Source organism: Lepidochelys kempii, chromosome 12 (genome assembly GCF_965140265.1).
Source record: "Lepidochelys kempii isolate rLepKem1 chromosome 12, rLepKem1.hap2, whole genome shotgun sequence".
Classification (NCBI taxonomy): domain Eukaryota; kingdom Metazoa; phylum Chordata; order Testudines; family Cheloniidae; genus Lepidochelys; species Lepidochelys kempii.
Genome location: NC_133267.1, coordinates 16,708,183 through 16,728,700, shown reverse-complemented (window position 1 = coordinate 16,728,700; position 20,518 = coordinate 16,708,183). Strand labels below are relative to the sequence as shown.

Genomic DNA, 20,518 nt, shown 5'->3' with positions numbered 1-20,518 from the left:
AGGAACCAAACTCCCTTATCTATCAGCCCAGATATTTGGAAATATCAAAGGAACACCATACAATTAAGTATTAGGAGCAAGTGGAATTGCAAGAGTCTTGTACAAAGAGTAGTATACAGATTAGCCACTACACACTTATCTGGTAATTCTTAGAAACATTGCAGAGGTGACTGTCACATAGATTTCACCACAGACACCTCTAGCTTTTCCAGAGGAATGGCAGCCATAGCTATTCTGAAAGGTTTTCTAAGAAATATATTTTTCTGCTTTAGCCAAGTATGACTCACTGTTCTGTACAGAACAAACAGCCAGCAGATACAGAAGCTTAAGGGTCAGAAAATGCTTAACTATCTCTAAGAGAGCTGTTTCCAGTGAGAGGTTCAGAACAGCTTTGAGAACCACACTCATGTTCAAAAACAATGCTAGAGAATGGGGCTGTGTGATGTTCAGCAGTACAGTTTCAATGGAAGAGATAGGGAGGTTAGTTTTGGCTTATGTGAGACATACCACCCCATATTTTCCTTTGAATGTGGGGTTTTAATGAATCTGAAAAACTGAAAGTGAGACTCAGCTGCAAATATCAGATTTTATCTGGGTTTAGTCAAAACCAAATGAAATGTGAGTTTTATATATTTTGTGGTTGAAGCTACTGAGGGACACCACGCTCTCCACAAGAGATCCTCTACTTTTAGTTCTTTTCCAAAGAGGAAGAGGCCCAGAGTCCTGCAACTCCCTCTCACGCATAATACATGTACACAAGTGCAACAACTATGTGGTAGAGGAAGGGGTGGCTGGTGAGCCTACCCCACCCACCTTGTATTATTGAGGAGCAGACATGTTGGCCCACTCCCTCTGTACCCTCCATTGACATCTGCAGAGGAGCAGTCATTCATCCTACACACCTGTTTAGCAGCAACAAAATAAGAAAATGCTGCTCTTAAACTCTGAACTTAAAGATGCCCCAGGAGGCACAGTAGGAACAGAATCACAAAGCCCCTGCCATCTACCATGGTGAATTTTGGAAGTCTCTAGCCCCAGAATAAGTGGGATGGAAAGGTAGTAGTTGGACCAGAGAAGTGTTTGTGTGGGCATGTCTACAAAAAACATTTAGTTTGTGGCAACCTGGGGTGTGAATCTACCAGATAACTAGCCTGCCACATGCTAAGTGTCCATGTGGACCCTACTGACATGCACAAAAAGTTCCCTAGTGCCCTTTGATCTAGTCCTGTTTCTCCAGACCCTCTTCCACACAGAAGACAACTAAAGTTTCCCATTCTGAAAAATCTAACCACGTCTGAGCAACAGGGACTAGTGACATTTACTTAATTTTTCTCATTTCCTATAAAACTAGAGCACACACACTTAACTTTCCTCTTCCTCAAGAAATGCTTCAAATGTACAACACTGGGCAGGAGGGTTTTTAATACCAATAACTGAAAATGTGTATTTTATAAAAGACAATTGATATGGCATATCCATAGTCCTGCTACATAGTATCTACTCTATCAGAACATCCTTTGTTCTATAGCCCCATCCTATCACCTGGCAACTCAAAGGTGAAAAGCACTGAGACATGCTCCTGTCACAGGAGGGCTTTTCTCAAAAGACTCCCAAAGGGAAGAGTGACCATGGCTATACTAGATTCACTACTGGGTGAAGTGGCAGGGGAATTTTTACCATTGTAGTCAACCTTGTCATGAATTTATGGAAATTGTCCCCAATCTCATCTCCTCTCCATTTACAGAGTGATAACAAGACACTATTCTCTGTCCAGCTTTAATCTGGGATGCAGGTGACTCATTTATTCCAAAACCTCTGTACCCATTTTTTCCCCTCTCTCAAACATTTTGCAACCTGTCATGACCCATGGCTCTTGAATCCAGGTTCACAGATATGCTCCAACCCTCCACCTGGCAGCCTGCTGACAACTGCTTACCTGGGACCCATGAAGCCCAGCCCCAGAGTGAGGCTCTGCCTCTGAGATCCAATTGGTGGAATCTTAGAGCACTTGATCAGCCCTCTGGCCCTACTTAAGCCAGCAGCAGGAACAGGAAGCTATCAGAACAACTGAGCTCCACCCTGCTCTGGACCATGTGCCATGTGCTTCCCACTCCCCCAGCTTGATTTCCTGCCACCCCAATTTGGCAGGACTCCTGGCATCTGATTTGTGGCTCTGATCTTCAGTTTGTCTTTTGCCTCTGACCCTCTGGTATCCTGACCCAGCCTGACTCTAGTTCCTGACTCATAAGAACATAAGAACAGCCATATGGGTCAGACCAAAGGTCCATCTAGCCCAGTATCCTGTCTTCTGACAGTGACCAATGCCTGGTGCCCCAGAGGGAATGAACAGAACAGGCAATCATCAAGTGATCCATCCCCTGTCGCCCATTCCCAGCTTCTGGCAAACAGAGGCTAGGGACACCATCCCTGCCCATCCTGGCTACTAGGCATTGATGGACCTATCCTCCATGAACTTATCTAGTTCTTTTTTTGAACCCTGTTATCATAGGCGCCGAGTTTCTAATCTGCCTGGGGGGTGCTCCCTCCATCCCCCAGCTCTGCCCAGACCCTGCCCACACTCTACTCCCACCTCACCCAGTTCCACCCACTCCCCCAAGCACGCTGCACCCTCCCCCCAAGCGCTTCCTGACACAACAAAACAGCTGATCCACCGCAGGCAGGAGGCACTGGGAGGGTGCAGGAGGTTCTGATCAGTGGGGCCCGCCAGCAGGCAGGAGGCGCTGTGGGGCGGGGGAGGTTCTGGTAGGGGGGCTACCGGTGGGTGCTCAGCACCCACCATCTTTTTCCTGTGCGTGCTCCAGCCCCAGAGCACCCACGGAGTTGGTGCCTATGCCTGTTATAGTCTTGGCCTTTACAACATCCTCTGGTAAGGAGTTCCATAGGTTGTCTGTGGTTGTGGGAAGAAATACTTCCTTTTGTTTGTTTTAAACCTGCTGCCTACTAATTTCATTTGGTGACCCCTAGTTTGTGTGTTATGAGAAGGAGTAAATAACACTTCCTTATTTACTTTCTCCACACCAGTCATGATTTTATAGACCTCTACCATATCCCCCCTCAGTCATCTCTTTTCCAAGATGAAAAGTCCCAGTCTTATTAATCTCTCCTCATACGGAAGCCATCCCATACCCCTAAACATTTTTGTTGCCCTTTTCTGAACCTTTTCCAAGTCCAACATATCTTTTTTGAGATGGGGCGACCACATCTGCACACAGTATTCAAGATGTGGGCATACCATGGATTTATATAGAGGCAATATGATATTTTCTCTCTTATTAACCATCCCCTTCTTAATGTTTCCCAACATTCTGTTCATTTTTTTGACTGCCGCTTCACACTGAGTGGATGTTTTCAGAGAACTAGCCACAATGACTATATGATCTCTTTCTTGAATGGTAACAACTAATTTAGATCCCATCATTTTATATGTATAATTGGGATTATGTTTTCCAATGTGCATTACTTTGCATTTATCAACACTGAATTTCATCTGCCATTTTGTTGCCCAGTCACCCAGTTTTGAGAGATCCTTCTGTAGCTCTTCGTAGTCTGCCTGGGACGTAACTATCTTGAGTAGTTTTGTATCATCAATTTTGCCACCTCACTGTTTACCCCTTTTTCCAGATCATTTATGAATATGTTGAAAAGGACTGGGCCCAGTGCAGACCCTTAGGGGACACCGCTATTTACCTCTCTCCATTCTGAAAACTGACCGTTTATTCCTACCCTTTGTTTTCTATCTTTTAGCCAATTACGAATCCATGAGAGGACCTTCCCTCTTATCCCATAACAGCTTACTTTGCTTAAGAGCCTGTGGTAAGGGACTTTGTCAAAGGCTTTCTGAAAATCTAACTACACTATATCCACTGGATTCCCCCTTGTCCACATGCTTGTTGACCCCCTCAAACAAGCCTAGTAGATTGGTGAGGCATGATTTCTCTTTACAAAAACCATGAGACTCTTCCCCAACAAGTTATGTTCATCTATGTGTCTGACAATTTTTTTCCACCAGTTTCCCCGGTACTGAAGTCAAGCTTACTGGGCTGTAATTGCCAGGATCACCTCTGGAGCCCTTTTTAAAAGTTAGTGTCACATTAGCTATCTTCCAATCATTTGATACAGGAGCTGATTTAAATGATAGGTTACAGTCGACAGTTAGTAGTTCACATTTCACATTTGAGTTCCTTTGGAACTCTTGGGTGAATACCCAATCTGGTCCTAGTGACTTATTCCTGTTTAGTTTATCAATTTGTTCCAAAATCCCTTCTAATGACACCTCAATCTGGTACAGTTCCTCAGATGTGTCACCTAAAAAGAATGACTCAGGTTTGGGAATCTCCCTCACATCCTCAACCAGGAAGACCAATGCAAAGAATTCATTTAATTTCTCCACAATGGCCTTATCATCCTTGAGTGCTCCTTTAGCATCTCAATCGTCCAGTGGCCCCCTGGTTGTTTAGCAGGCTTCCTGCTTCTGAGGTATTTTAAAAAAATCTTGCTATTACTTTTTGAGTAAGAATGATAGAATCATTGAGTAAGAACACATAGAATCATAGGATTGGAAGGGTCCTCAAGAGGTCTTCTAGTCCAGTCTTCTGCACTCATGGAATCTAGATGATCCCTGACAGGTGTTTATCTAACCTGCTCTTAAAAAAATCTCCAAATGATGGCGATTCCACAACCTCCCTGAGCAATTTATTCTAGTGCTTAACCACCCTAACAGGAAGTTTTTCCTAATGTCCAACCTAAACTGCCCTTGCTGTAATTTAAGCCCATTGCTTCTTGTCCTATCCTCAGAGGTTAAGGAGAACAAGTTTTCTCCCTCCTCCTTGTAACAACCTTTTATGTACTTGAAAGCTGTTATATCTCCTCAGTCTTTTCTTCTCCAGACTAAACAAACCCAATTTTTCAATCTTCCTTCAGAGGTCATGTTTTCTAGACCTTTAATGATTTCTGTTGCTCGTCTGCACTGTCTCTAATTTGTCCTCATCTTTCCTGAAATGTAGCACCCAGAACTGGACACAATACTCCAGTTGAGGCCTAATCAGCCCAGAATAGGTTGGAAGAATTATGTCTCATGTCTTAGAATCATAGAATATCAGGGTTGGAAAGAGCCACAGGAGGTCATCTAGTCCAACCCCCTGCTCAAAGCAGGACCAATCCCCAATTTTTGCCCCAGATCCCTAAATGGCCCCAGCACTCCTGCTAATACTGCTTGTTTTGCAAGTGTTACAATCCTGACTCATATTTAGCTTGTGATCCACTATGACCCCCAGATCCCTTTTTGCAGTATTCCTTCCTACGCAGTCATTTCCCATTTTGTATGTGTGTAGCTGATTATTTCCTTCCCAAGGGGAGTACTTTGCATTTGTCCTTATTGAATTTCATCCTTGGTTCTTTGGACCATTCTCCAGTTTGTCCAGATCATTTTGAATTTTAATCCTATCCTCCAAAGCACTTGCAACACTTCCCGGATTGATATTGTCCACAAACTTTATCAGTGTACTCGCTATGCATTATCTAAATCATTAACGAAGGTACAAAAGAACTGGACCCAGAACTGATCCCTGTGGAATCCCACTCAATATGCCCTTCCAGTTTGACTGTGAATGACTGATAACTACTCTCTGGGAAGGCTTTTCCAACCAGTTTTGCACCCACCTTATAGTAGCTCCATCTAGGTTGTATTTGCCTAGTTTGTTTATGAGATGGTCATGTAAAACAGTATCAAAAGCCTTATTAAAGTCAAGACATACCATATCTACCACTTCCCCCCATCCACAAGGCTTGTTACCCTGTCAAAGAAAGCTATTAGGTTGGTTTGACATGCTTTGTTCTTGACAAATCCATGCTGACTGTTACTTATCATCTTATTTATTTTACAGGTATTTGCAAACTGATTGCTTAATTATTTGCTTCATTATTTGCTTCATTATCTTTCCAGGTACTGAAGTTAAGATGACAGATCTGTAATCCCCTAGGTTGTTCTTATTTCCCTTTTTATAAATGGGCACTATATTTGCCCTTTTCCAGTCCTCTGGAATCTCTTCCGTCTTCCATGACTATCTCCAGTTTGTCTCCTGCTGTCTGACTTTCCTTCCAGACAACTCTTGACTCCTCTCTCATGATTGCGGATTCTGACTACTAGGTCTGGTCTGGCCACGCATGACCTGGCCATGACAATTCCTCACAATATACAGTTAAGATCACAGTGTCAATACTACACAAACTGCCACTGAGCCCAACTTGTAGGCACTGCTAGAAAACACCAAATTAAATGTACATCACGTTAACATTTGCTCACATACATTGTAAATCCTCTGGTTTGTTATTAAAACACTCTCTCCCTGTGTCATGTATCAAACTGTATTAAAGTCATTGAAGACTCCTTCTCTTAAAGACTTGGTCTTTCAGTCCCAGATCTCTTAGGAGGTCCTATTGAGGTCACTCCTATGGTTATTTCCTCATACTAGACTTAACAAGCCAGTTAACCATATATGAGAAACTACTGGCTTCTTTAAAAAGGAAGGCTGCTTACAAAGCTACAATATGATTTTCATGAACAACTAGGAAGCATTTGACAAATAAAAAGAGCTCTCTTCTGGAAATACTACTCCAGTAAGATTGCAAGATTAGAATCTCAGGTGAGTTACATGAGATAGGTACCTACCAGATGTATCCTATAAATGTATTCAACAGAAACATTCTTCTCTATCCACTGCCCAAGCTACTCATTTCTAAAAAGTGCCCATCCTGAAAGGAGGATCTCTAAAAAAAACTTGGCGAAGCTGTACAGATCTGAATCAGAGAAATGCCCTAGATTCTGTAGGACCACAAGACACACTAGGTCCACCCATGTTCTTATTGCATTTAATGATTCTACAGTGTTTTTATGAATTTGTAACAGATGTTTCTAAGTACTCTTGACCATTTCTCTCTCCTGAGGAATTTTGCAGTGGGATAACTCCAGATAATAACACAAACAAAGCTGTAACAGGCACTCTGGGATAAATCTTTAGACACTACATCTAAATATCCTCCAAAGACTTACAGTCTGGAATGACCCTGCCTGCAGATGTTTTTGAGCTTACCAGGGCCATACTGAAAAGCAAGACTGCTTATAGATAACTGCAAAGCTCCTTCTGAAAAAGACTGAGAGGAGAGTGAGATTCAAGCTGCAAGGTATGAAACCTAGGATGCCATGGAGCAGGATAATAGAGAGGATGGTGTGCGACAGCATGGCTCTGCCTGTATGCAGAACTCAAAGACACTGAGAAAGGTTTTAGTGTGGGTTATGGCAGTGTTTCCCAGATATGGGATAATCCTAGAAGAGTGAGCATTATAGGGCTTGATTGTGGCATGCAGACAGGCCTCTGAGCTGATTTAGTCTCAGCTTTCAATTTCTTTAAAAAGTCTCTAGCTTTCATAGTTGCAAATAAAATCTTCAAAATGAGAAGCAAGAGACATCTGCTTGAATTTGCAGAGAGCCTGAAACAATAGCTCTGAGGTAGGAACTGCTGTGTTCATTTCAGTGGCTGCTAACTCAGATGTCAATGACTGCTACTTCGATCTAATATTTTTCAAAAATCCTATTTATAGTACACAAGCCAAAGAGGGAAAAAGCCTTTTCCGTGCTGGAAACAGAAAACAACCAAAGAGCACAGTGCCAGCAACAAGGAAGGGGGAGCATTACATATTCTGCTTTTTTTTTTTCCTATCCCTTAAATGCTGGTCAAGAAGCAGCACTGAGGTCTCTGAGGAGACTGACTGCCCTCCTAGCCTCAGGGCAAATACTGTGACTGTTGCTGCTTTGGTAAATATAACAGAATGGGTAGGAGAGATTGATCAAAATGAAGGTGTGAGTGAAAACCCTGTCAGTGAATGCTCATGTGGGCATGTGCCCCCCACACACACACTTCACCTACTTCCTAAGGTAGAGAGAGACGTGTGTGTGCACAGGACATGTTTCAGCCTTGTCCAGCTTTGCAGAGCAGCCCAGGACAGCAGCTGTGACATTCACAGAAATACAAACACACAGGCCCCAACACATCTAAAAAACCAGCCTAACTTCACATATCATCATAAAAGGAAGGGCAAGGGATATGAGTGTCTTCTTTGTCATCTTCCTTCTGGACATTTCTATTAATCCTTTTGTAGCATGGTTTGACTTTGCTTCACAAGTTCTAATTCTGAGGTACACTTGCTAAATACTGGCCCTGTTCCTGAGTAGGAGAGATCTATAGCTGAAGCATGCTCACCTAGTACAGACACAAACAAAAATAGCTTGGTAGTTCTAGCACAAAAGCTCTACTTAGCTTCATAAACTCATCATCAGTGGGCAATGTAGGTAACAGACTGGACACCACAAGCAATATAAATATATAATAGAACTTTTAAATGAGCAAAAAGACTAAACAAAAAAGATCTTTGACCTTCTTGATTTCTCTTGAGCTCATGTATACCATTATGGCCAGTAAGACAGCTAATGGAATGACATTGAAAGCGATAGCTATCCTGTAACAATTTTGGAAGCCAATTTGTACAGTAGTTGAGCAGTTAATAGTGTTAATCAGAATGATAACCTGTTAAAGTCTACATTTATGCAAATAACATTTTGGCAGATCACACATACTTTAACAGCAAAACCGGCCAAGAGAAAATCTAAACGTCTTACAAATTTGCTGCTCTATTTTAATAATCTGTAAAATAATAGCATAAGACTATACCAATGATTGTTGGCACATCTGAAGACAAAACATACTTGCATAAAAAAAAGTTAGTCAAAAATTAATCTTGGTCTTCTCAAACAAATAAATGAACAATTTGTTCAACTCTTAACTTTTACAAAGTAAGGATTAATCTCTACAGCTAAATCCAATCTGTGGCTTTATCTTTTTAACAAGAACTTAGCATTTCTTACAGACCTTCCTAAAACAGGCAACATTTGCAGAACAAGGAAAACAGCAGAAACCTCAAATTGTCCATGTTACTGAAAGTAACATATGTAAAATAAAAACAGAAGACAATCATTTATTGATAAGACCAGGCCCATGCTGGATGAGAAAAAACTGCAGTTCGGGATGAAAAGAATTTAGGATGGTTTTGATTTTGTAAAATCTCAAACGGAAAGCATTTGCTTTACAAAAGAAAGGATCAGACATCCTTTGGATCTAGGCCCCATTTAAGCTGAACCATCAGAATTAGGCGAAAGAAACAGAGGTTTGGGTGAATGGTCATCAATTGTGGTTTAAATGTCTTTCTAGATGCAGTAAAAATATCAAGATGTGCTTGTACTCTTAATTTGAACTCTGTTGATGCACAGAATGCCATCATTAAATTTGCCATTAGATGTTCTACTGCATCTTTGGAAAAATAAGGTGTGAATATGTACTCCCAGCCTCAGGTTGCAGTGGAAAAAAGGGATCTTCAAATATTCAAAAGATTCAGACTGGTATAACTCTTTTCATTAAGCAAAATTGCCCATATCGGCCTGTCCCTGAATTTCGCAAATCAATAAAGTTTTATGCACATGGACTTTAAATTCTGTTAACATGTTAGTGTATATATAAACATATACACATCTAGGTAAATTTTTGTTCTTTAGACATTTTTCCTTCAGATACAAATTTATTGTTTTAATGAATATGCAGGTGTCCTGTTCTCATATAAAGCTTTCAGTATAAAATATTGTCATTGACTAATTCCAAGTTTAATAAAAACAAAATATTTTGGATCACAAACGCATTTTTTTGTTGTGCTTGTCCCTTCTTCTGATAGCAAATCTTTACCTTCTCATGATTCCCATCCATTAAGAGGGGAAAAGATTTTTTTAAAATATGGAAGTCCGAAGTTTTACAGCAACTCTTTTTCCTGGAGTCAACATAAGCAAGCACTGAAGCCTCCGCAGTGAAAACAGGATTCTCCCCTCCTCCCTCTCCTTTTTCTCCCTACTGAATGCCATGGCCTTCACTCAACCAAAGGAAATGAAAGACACACTGAGACAACAGCATCACGTGGGTGAAGGTCAGATTGCTTTTCAGCTGTGTGATGCGGTTTTATCACCCTCAGGACAAAAGTTAAGCCCTTCCTCTCTTTTTTTTTTTTTTTAATTTTTTTAATTTCATGTCTGTTTTAACAAAGCAACTTATTTTTCCCTGAAATTTTGGTTAAGATCCATTCCTCCAAAATTGTCAAATATGCAGGAACGTGAACTAATTCAAAACATTTGTGGGTGTCTTCCTCAACAAAGTAAAAGCCAAAGTCCAGACACTAATATTCTTATCAACGGCCTTCCACTATTCCCTGCATACGTATACTGGCACCTTTAAAGGACAGAGGTGTCCACAGTGACATTCCCTGACAGCAAAACACACTTGGATACAGCGGCAGGCTGCTCATCAACTATCCTGGTCACTGGGAGAGGAGCATTTGCTCTCTCAAATGGGGCAAGTTCACAAATCCACTTCCATTTCCCACCCACCCTGTTCTCAGAGTGGTCAAGCACTCTGTGAATTGAACCTGCTGCCTGTCACTTTATGATCCAGATATTCACAGACACTTACTGTGGCAGCAATTGTCAAACCAGTCAGCATTGTTCAGACCCGAATTGCGTTTTTCTCAACTGCAGTAGGACTCGCAAACACACCCTCCCAATTTTCTGTGCAGACAGACTGTCTTCATTTTTCTTCTTGGCTGATGCCCCTCCCCACAAAGTAATAATGTCATTTTCAATGCAGCCAATTTTATCCAGTTAACGCTATGAAATAACTGTTCAACACTACATGAATCATTTTATCATCTGTGATTTTTTTACTGATGCTGGCATTTGTGGAGTTTAAACTATTGTCCAGAAAACTCAAGCAATATTTTTCCTTAAGCTAGTACAGAAGTTAAGATATAACTTCTACTAGCTTCCTTCTCCAATCAGGATCAGAATCTTAGTGTGCTAGGTGCTGTTCAAATACCTAGAGCGAAACAATCCCTACCCTGGGGATCTCAGAATCTAACTTGATACAGGACACATGTGTAACAAAAAAAAAAAGAAAAGAAAAGAAAAAGAATGGGGAGGCTGGAGTAAAGATGATTGTGATAAGATCAAGTGGGTTAGTTCTGTGCATGGCTTGATGTTTCAGAATCATTCGACAATATGTTTGATTTTTAAAACAAACAAATTAATCAATAATACCAGGTATCTCTAACTCCTCTCAACCCAGCCAAGCCAGCTGACAATCTAGCCACCATTTGTTGGCTGATTCCTTGCAAGCATCTTGAGGAAGGTTTTGAAAGAGGAGATGGTGGTGGATTTGTGGATCAGTTCAAGATTAGGGCTGCCAACCCTCCAGGATTGTCCTAGAGTCTCCAGGAATTAAAGATTAATCTTTAATTAAAGATAATGTCATGTGATGAAACCTCCAGGATTTCATCCAACCAAAGTTGGCAACTCTATCTCAAGATTCATAGAAGGTGCTCCAGTCACACAGAGCATCGTGGAAAAAAGCTTAGAGACAAACATGGAAGAAGACAACAAATGGGTATTCAAGGCCATTGTCACTGGCAGAGTGAAAAGGAAAGGGGCAACACAATAAGAGACAAGAGCAGATGTATAGAGTAGGGAGGGAGAGAGCTTTGAGGAGCCTTGAAAGCCAAAAAGCTTGGATGTAATTAGGTGGTCAGAATGATGGGCAAGGAAGACAAGATAGGGAAAGGTTTCAGAGTAACAGCCGTGTTAGTCTGTATTCGCAAAAAGAAAAGGGAGTACTTGTGGCACCTTAGAGACTAACCAATTTATTTGAGCATAAGCTTTCATCAGCTACAGCTCACTTCATCGGATGCAAGATAGGGAAAGCAATAGTGTTTCATGTGGATTGGACAGGAGGCATGTGATAACAGGGTGGCCAGAGGAGAGGAAGCTACAGTAAGCAAGAACTGAGATAATGACGGCCTTGAGAAAAGTAAAGCAAGGAGGTGGACATCAAAGAGAGAGAGCCCCTTGCTGGAATTACAAAGACAATAAGAAGGAGCAGGTGGACCAGCCAAAGACAGCACTCAAGGAATGCACTGAGAGAGCCAGGAGAACTCAATATTACAAAAGCCAAGGTCAGACAAGATGTTGACAAAGAGATAAGTTTGAGGATCATCATAAATGAATATTAGGAAAAAAAAAAGGCACTTCATAAACTACTTTTTATCTCATATTAACATACCAGAGCAACATGATAAAGGGTTTTGTTGTTGTTTTAATGCATACAGATATGACATTGATTGGTACAATTCAAATTTCCAAATAAATTCCTTTCAATTGCAATAAATCACCTGTATTCAAGTCAATGAAATGTGGATGCCTAACTCCTTTAGAAAATCCATCTGCTAAAAGAGTGGTCCTTCTAAAAGGAATGATGGTCCAGTGTTTAGGACCATGCTCCTAGACGAGGACATCAAGACCAGGGATCAAATCCCTGCTCCACCAAAGACTTCCTGTGTGACCCTGGACAACTCATTAATTGTGTGCCTCAGTTTCCTCTCTATAAAATGGGTATAATAGTACTTCCCTACCTTACAAGGGTGTAGTCAGGATAAATGCACTGAAGATTGTGAGGTGCTCAAATTCTACAGGGGGCTATACAAGTGTCTAGAATAGACTGAAAATGCCAACCTGCATTTTTTCATTAACTACAGCAAAAGGAAGTATGTAGTAATAAACTAGTAATCTCCATAACCCTGTCTGTCTTGCAATTGTCTTTTATTATTACTGTTAATTTCATAAGTATATTGTTGCTTCCACTTAAGAGGTTCTCAACCACAGTGACTTTAAAAACGAGAGACTCAGTACAGTCATTGCTAGAAAAAGGAATGACTCCTGAAAATGCACTGTCATGCTATACAAGAGAGCTGAAATGGGCTCTGAAAACAAGATTGGATGGTTAAGCAGAAAGTGGAAATGAGGTCTAGAGCCTTTCACCACCAGATTACCAGTTCAAATCCAGCCCAAATTGCCTGAATGTTGTTACTATAAAATAGATTAGTTTGATGGTCTCAGACTAGTCCCAATGGACATAAATTCATACTTAGAACAAGGTACAACTACACTAACTGGTACTCTAGTTGGCAGAAGCCAGATGTGGCTCCCCTCTACAGGCAGTCCCTTCAGGTGAGGGATTGAGGCACAGTGATCAGCCACACCGTCAAGGGCTCGTTCACCTGCACATCTGCTAATGTGATATATGCAGTCATGTGCCAACAATGCCCCTCTGCCGTGCACATTGGCCAAACCGGACAGTCTCTACGCAAAAGAATAAATGGACACAAATCTAACATCAAGAATTATAACATTCAAAAACCAGTAGGAGAATACTTCAATCTCCCTGGTCAATCAATAACAGACATAAAAGTGGCAATTCTTCAACAAAAAAAACTTCAAAAACAGACTCCACGAGAAACTGCAGAACTGGAATTAATTTGCAAACCGACACCATCAAATTAGGCCTGAATAAAGACTGGGAGTCGATGGGTCACTGCAAAAACTAATTTCCCCCTGCTGATACTCACATCTTCTTGTCAACTGTTTGAAATGGACCACCTTGATTACATTGGCCTCATTAGCACTACAAAAGTGATTTCCACCCCTTCTTGTGAACTGTCTAGAATAGCCCACTTCCACCTTAATTGAATTGGCTTGTTAGCACCAAACCCCACCTTGGTAAGGCAACTCCCATCTTTTCATATGCTGTGTATTTATACCTCCCTTCTGTATATTCCACTCCATGCATCTGATGGAGTGGGTTTTAGCCCACGAAAGCTTATGCCCAAATAAATTTGTTAGTCCCTAAGGTGCCACAAGGACTCCTCATTGTTTTTGCTGATACAGACTCATACGGCTACCCCTCTGAAATCAGTGATGGGAGAGTTTGTACTATTGCAACCTATGCTGAAATGATTCTCTCAGTAGGGAGAAGAATCCAGTCTTCGGGGATGTCAGTCCAGCACCTCCCACCAATATTAGATTCACATAAAAAGAGTTTTTAAAAAGTAAAAAAATTCTTGGTTGTAAAAGAAGCTGGTTCAATGGACGTAAAAGACGAGAAATAGGTAAAAAAGTAATAAAAAAGGTAATAAAAAAAGGGCTTGTCTACACTACTCCAGTTTGGACAATGGGGCATGAACAGTTGTGTGCACTGAAGTGCTGCACTGTAACTCCCCCGTGTGGATGCTGTGGGCACAGATTAAAAGGTTCCTAGTTTGCATTAATGTAATTCTATTTGAAGAGGATTATATTTATGCAAACTAGGAACCTTTTAATCTGTGCCCACAGTGACCACACGGGAGAGTAGCAGTGCAGCATTTTGGTGCACACTGCTATTCATGCCTCCATAGTGCAGAGCAATATAGACAAGCCCAGAGACAGTTAGGGAACACGAAAAGAAATGAAAGGCACAGAGAAGACTGAGGAGGTATTTGTTATGGGGCACACATAGGAAATGAAACTGCAGAGCCCAAGTCTTCCTCAGTCTTCTCCAGCTGGGCTGCTTCATTCCATTCCCACTGACTTTGAAATACTTCTGCCTCTTATACACCCCATCAAAAAGACAGGAGGCAGCAGAGGTTTCCTCAAAGCAGGGTGCAGTGAAGAGCAGGCTGTCAGCTGGCAAAAAAAAACAAACATATCAGCCAGCCCCTGAAGGCTAGCATCAAGGGCAGGCTGAGCTCTGAGTTCCTTAAACTCAGAAGTCACTAAAGAGGATGCCCTAGCTAACCACCTGAAAGCTGGGCATCTGAAGAAGACCAAGCCATGCTGGCTAGTTTCCCTTAAGCCAGCCGGCACTGGGGGGAGGCTGCATTCTGGCTTCCCCATGCCTGGAGCACAGTGAACAACATGCCAGCTGTGTCTGTAGACAAGCCAAGTTTAATGAGGCTACAACAAAAGCATTCACGTGTCTACTCCCGAGTATCTATGCTTTTTGCTACAGTTAGTCAAAAAAACAGGAGACAAATTTTTGAAAACATTCATACATTTCCTCCCCCGGCTTTTTACTGAAATTTCTATGTTGAAAAATTTTCTGACCATTTCTACTTTTTAAACTCAAAGACATGAACCTGAGAGAGGCTTTTTTCCCTCAGCATTTTTGATGAAAAAACTGTGCTCGGTGATGAATGCGTGAAATACACTACTCGTTGCTTTTCTTCTTCGTAAATACTGAAGACTTAATTGTGGCTCCTGCTGTGAAGACAGAGAGAACCTTTCTGTGTCCGTCCCCCCCACAGTGCTCCCACTTAGAGGAAGGTATAATCCATCTCCCACTAGTGGGGAGATGGCCATAGCCCTGCCACTTCCCCCATGCTAGGACAGACATGCTAGGGTTTACCGCTGGTCTGCTATTAAGAGGATATATTTTATCTGCTCGCTGTTTTACAGACAATGTCAATTGGCAGTAACCCATAACAGTTCTCTATTTATAACACGTCTCAAGTCTCCTTCTCTTTTTTGCGGGGAACAAGGGGAGAACTGTAAAGAAGGATTGCGACAAGACAACCCTCAGATCAGATCTGCTTGAACTCAGCCAATCTGGTTTCTGCACAGAAACTGTACTAACTCCACTGATTGGTGATTTCTTGGTGATGGATGCAGATCAAGTGGCCATGCAGATTTCTTTAGCTCTGTCAGGTACCTTCAATACCATGTATTACGAGCTATTGTTTACACGTCTGCAGTCCCGAGCAGGAATAGATGGAGTTGCTCCAATTCTTTCTTTCTGAGAGTAAAAGTAGTAGAGGGCAGCTGCTCAGAGCTGTCTCACATGGTTCAGTCTAGCCATTCACATTGTCAGAAGAGTATATGAGGCCGTTAGGAGATGGGATAAGATGCCTTCAGAATTCTGAAGACAAGCAGATCTATATCTCAATTTCATTGCTCTGCTCTGGTTGAGACAGGGGGTTGGATATGGGCAATCTACCTGAAGCTGAATCCAGACAAGACTGAGGGACAGTCAGGAGGTTGGAGAAAGAAATTAGAAAAAAATATTGAACACTCTATTCGCTCCCTTGGTTGGGAGGGTACACCTGCCATTCTTTACTCACATTTGCATTTTGAAGATTGTGTAAGACCACAACAGATTTAGATTCTCAGGGAGCAGTTATGGCCAAAACTGGTTTCTCCCATCTGCACTTGACAAGAAAGGCACAGCCTTTACTTTGGGATGTGAACTCTGCTATAGTAATCCAGCTTTTGTCAATTTGAAATTAGGCAACTGCCATGTGCACTCCATGGAGCTAAGAGAACAGAGTTTAAGATCACTTTAAAACATAAGGTAGCGCAGAAAATAGCTTCTGTTGGTTCAAATGGCTTCCACTGGAAGCATGGTTGTCTGTACACAATCCTGACTGATTTCAGAGTAACAGCCGTGTTAGTCTGTATTCGCAAAAAGAAAAGGAGTACTTGTGGCACCTTAGAGACTAACCTATTTATTTGAGCATGAGCTTTTGTGAGCTACAGCTCACTTCATCGGATGCATACTGTGGAAACTGCAGAAGACATTATATATACAGAGACCATGAAACAATACCTCCTCCCACCCCACTCTCCTGCTGGTAATAGCTTATCTGACTTATTTTCTGACTTGAGCTTTAAAGTATCAGTTGTTATCAGTGAATGGTTTGGACCCTGTCTACCTGAAAGACATCCACTACTCTCTGCAAGAGATACTCTGACACAGCTGCAATCAGTGATTCTGGAACTCACTCCCTCTCTCTTATTCCCAAATATTTATTATTCATTTAAGTGTATAAAACAACCAAAACTAATTACTTGATGATTACCTGTTCTGTTCATTCCCTCTGGGGCACTTGGCATTGGCAAATGTCAGCAGACAGGATACTGGGCTAGATGGACCTTTGATCTGACCCAGTATGGCCGTTCTTATGTTATATTCTAATGTGCCCCCAACTCAGGCTTAGGTAGGGTGACCAAATATCCCGATACTATCGGAATTGTCCGGATCTTAGGGGCTTTGTCTTATATACGCAACTATTACTGGCCTGTCCCCTGGGGAAAAAAAAATTGTCCCGATTTTTCACATTTACTATCTGGTCACCGTGGTCTTAGGGCACCATCCCCTCCCATAATGTCATTAACAATCAACAAAGCAGACAACAGACTATATAAAAATAAAAATTCCCCAGCCTGCGTTAAATCTTTAAACGTCTCCCATGGGGGGTTGGGGGGGGGAACCTCACAAAAGGCCTCTCACAGCATTAAACAACCGCCCCTCCAGCCCTTCCCAAGGTGCTCTGGAGAAAAGCTGGTCCCAGCAGTATGTTCACAAAGTAAACAGATCAGGGCTCTAGCCGAGCTCGGTGGGGAAGTGATTTCCAGAGTCAATGGGCCTTCACAAAGAACACCCTGCCAGTAGTTCCCTTTCATTAATATTGTGAAAGCTCCGGGTCAAGTGATTCTGCTGATCGCAACGGCAGAAGCATGACCTGAGGACAGAGGTGGTCTTTTGGGTAGCCTGGTATCAAACCATTGAGAGCTTTGAAGATCAAACCCAATACCCATCTACAAACTCACAGGCAACCAGTGCAATCCCGAGAACACCAGAGGTATGTGCTCTCTGAGTGAAACCTTGTTTAATAGGTGCATTCTGCACCCATCTTCATTCTGGTTGATTGCTTTGCATTTTGTGGGTTGAGGTCATTGGTGCGGATGGGTTGGTTGTGATATTTTATCTATATCCTTTTAAATGTATGCACCACTGCCTAGAGTTATGGACAGGCAATTTTTTTAAAACAGATAATTAAATCAGTATTAAAAAATAAATAATTCCTTATTGAAGTTCCACACAATCAAGCTAACACATCCTACCATTATTTCCAGCTCAAATGACTGGCCCTCATTGGGCCCTTTGATGAAAAAACAAGGTAAAAGGACTTTGCTTGTGTGAAAATGAGCTACAGCACATTCAAGTGTGGTGAAGACATTATCATCCCTAAGAAGAGTTTGAGTAGCCAGGCCATCCACCTAGCCAGGCCATCACCAGTTATTTCTGGCTCTTCGGGGGTTGATGGGAGTCGTAGACGTGGCTCATTATTCCCACCCCTTATATGGAACCGTGCAGCCCACACAACTCCTTATTTGTGAGAACAATATCACCATTCTTCCTCCTGCCCCAACATGTTCACCTGGAGAGACCCACCACAGAGATCCCATCTGCAATGCACTGTGTGGTGGGCATGAAGCGCTCTTGTATGGGCTCTCCCCTGCTTTGCTGCCCGCACACCTGTGCGGCAGGAAGCATTATTTCTGCTGCCTTTGACCCTTTATGCCTGAGTAAACGGTCCCAGAATTTGACACTTCACGGTGAACAACCCTAATTTTAGATTCAAATGTATCCCCCTCCCACCCAGGTATGGTCAATTAGCAGCACTGCTACAGACCCAGAAAACCAATATTACAGAAAATGCCAAAGAAACAATTTCTACATCATTTTAGCATTTAGCATTTTAGCATCCTCCACTACTCCCTTTCCTATGCAATAGCCCGCAGTTTGAGTCTACATCCCAGACCTGGACCCAGGCAGACTCTATGGTAATGCCACCTACCTTCAACTGCAGAAAGGTTCTCGGGACTGCTGGAAAGCAACACTGTCAGGAATCATGACATTTTGAAAAGCTTTTATAAACATTCCTAATTCATTAAATACTATATCAGGACAACCTTCGGATTGAGAGATTCCCATATGGGCACATACATATATTCTGAAACACGCCCCACGCCCCCCATTCCCCATCCTTAAACAGAACCACACCACATGTCCCTCTGGCACACTGAATGAGTGAAAATCTTACAAGTTCTAGTTTGAATATACTTAAGCAGCAGCTCAAGAAATATTTCACAGAAAGCTCAACTAAACTGCTGATACTTCAAAGGTTAGCATATGCGTTATTTATCATCAGATTTGTAACTGAGTTTTTGCTCAGTTCCAGCTGCAGATTCAGACATTGCAATACATTTTATGTAATGTAGTAAAGAATATTAAAGAGATGGTTACATTTCACTGTGGATTTAAACAGGAAGCTGGAGGGGGCTTGTACCACATTGGCAGAGTAACCTACTGATGTGCTTTTTATAGGAGTCCTGAAAAGAACTTCTTCAAAGTCTGAATGAAAACCAGCCCCATACACTTAAATAATATCTGTGTAATAGGAATCCGCTATGCTAGACCCTCAGACATTCCAGCCAGAACTCAGCCTAAGAATATCTTGGCACTTCAAGTGAGAAGTAGAGCCCCCTCAACACTGACTTCTCAGAACCTCACAGGATGAGGCTCCTTTCATCCCTGCAGTGATAGTGTGAAAAGTCAATCAGACTGTATTTTGCATTCATTCCAGTGACTGCATATACAGAATACAGGGCCAAAATCAAAATGCCTAGTCATCAAGGACAGCAGAGGCTGCCCCAGCACGTTATTATCTTCCCTGTACATCTCATCTGGAGGTGTTATTACCTGCAACACAAAAAGTTTGCGCTAACAGCCCTTCAAGCATCATGATGATAAACATTTAACTGTCCCAGTGCCCACTTTCACGTCCTTATGCTGAGAAATGAGCACTCTAAGGGAAGACGTTTGTTTCTACACTGTTTGGCAATGTTACCAGGGCTTTTCTGGTGCCAATTTTAATATGCTCCTGTGGAAAGCAGGAAAAATGACTTTCAGCACCACACACATACACAAAGGAAATCTATTACCCTTTTTACTTTAAAACACTAGCCAGGTTAACAGAAAGCGACTGGGTTCTGGGAAAGGAAAGAGCACTCAGACTGAATCACAACATAGTAATTAGGGCCAGTAGGTCATTAAAGCCACAGCTGTATAAACTAGGGCTGTAATTAACTTTCTATACTGCTTTTACACAACAGCATTTCAGTTTCTTCTGTGAAGGGGGGGGGATCAGTTATATTAAAAAAGAAAAGAAAAATAAACCCTGAAATGCCAATCAAGTGCAGCAAACCATTGTATATTTTGCAGGGAGGAGGGAAGCATGTAAGAAGTGTGTTTTTGTAAGTGTGAAATACAAAGTACTACATAAGAATTATATTCATGAGATGTAGTCAGAAGGTTTGCAAGCTGCCATATAGTGGCTGTTTGGTGAGCTTCCTGTATATACAGTTGCAAGTCAATTACTGTTCTCTGTAGAAGGTGAATACAAGAAAATGAAAAATTATACACTAGCATGAAACAGTTACAATACCTCATTTAAAATGTAAGCCTAGTGAACAAGTTACAGGGCATTAAAAGGAGCAACGGCAAGACTTTAATTATAAACTAGTTCCTACCGTACAGTAGTTTAGAAAAATCAGCCACTTCCAAGCTGGCAATTTCCATATATAGCTCTGCTGCTGTTTGAAACAGACAACCTGTAAAGTTATCAACAACAGAAGAGGACCTCATGAAATGCTCAGGGACCCCAATGTAACCTACTACTGTCCAGTTCATTGATGTGCTAATGT

General features: G+C 41.7%; 1 protein-coding gene across 13 annotated transcripts in view; it reads right to left on the bottom strand.

The window, feature by feature from the left end:
* The window catches only part of ZNF423 (zinc finger protein 423), a 334,537-nt gene that overhangs the window by 200,720 nt on the left and 113,299 nt on the right, over nucleotides 1-20,518 (bottom strand). For 10 of the 13 annotated variants that reach the window (XM_073307700.1, XM_073307696.1, XM_073307686.1 and 7 more), the window contains one exon: nucleotides 20,345-20,425. The exons of the other annotated variants lie outside the window; for them this stretch is intronic. In XM_073307700.1, the coding sequence (XP_073163801.1) occupies nucleotides 20,345-20,425 (81 nt within the window). The remainder of the gene's footprint in view (nucleotides 1-20,344; nucleotides 20,426-20,518) is intronic. 13 annotated transcript variants of the gene reach the window in all.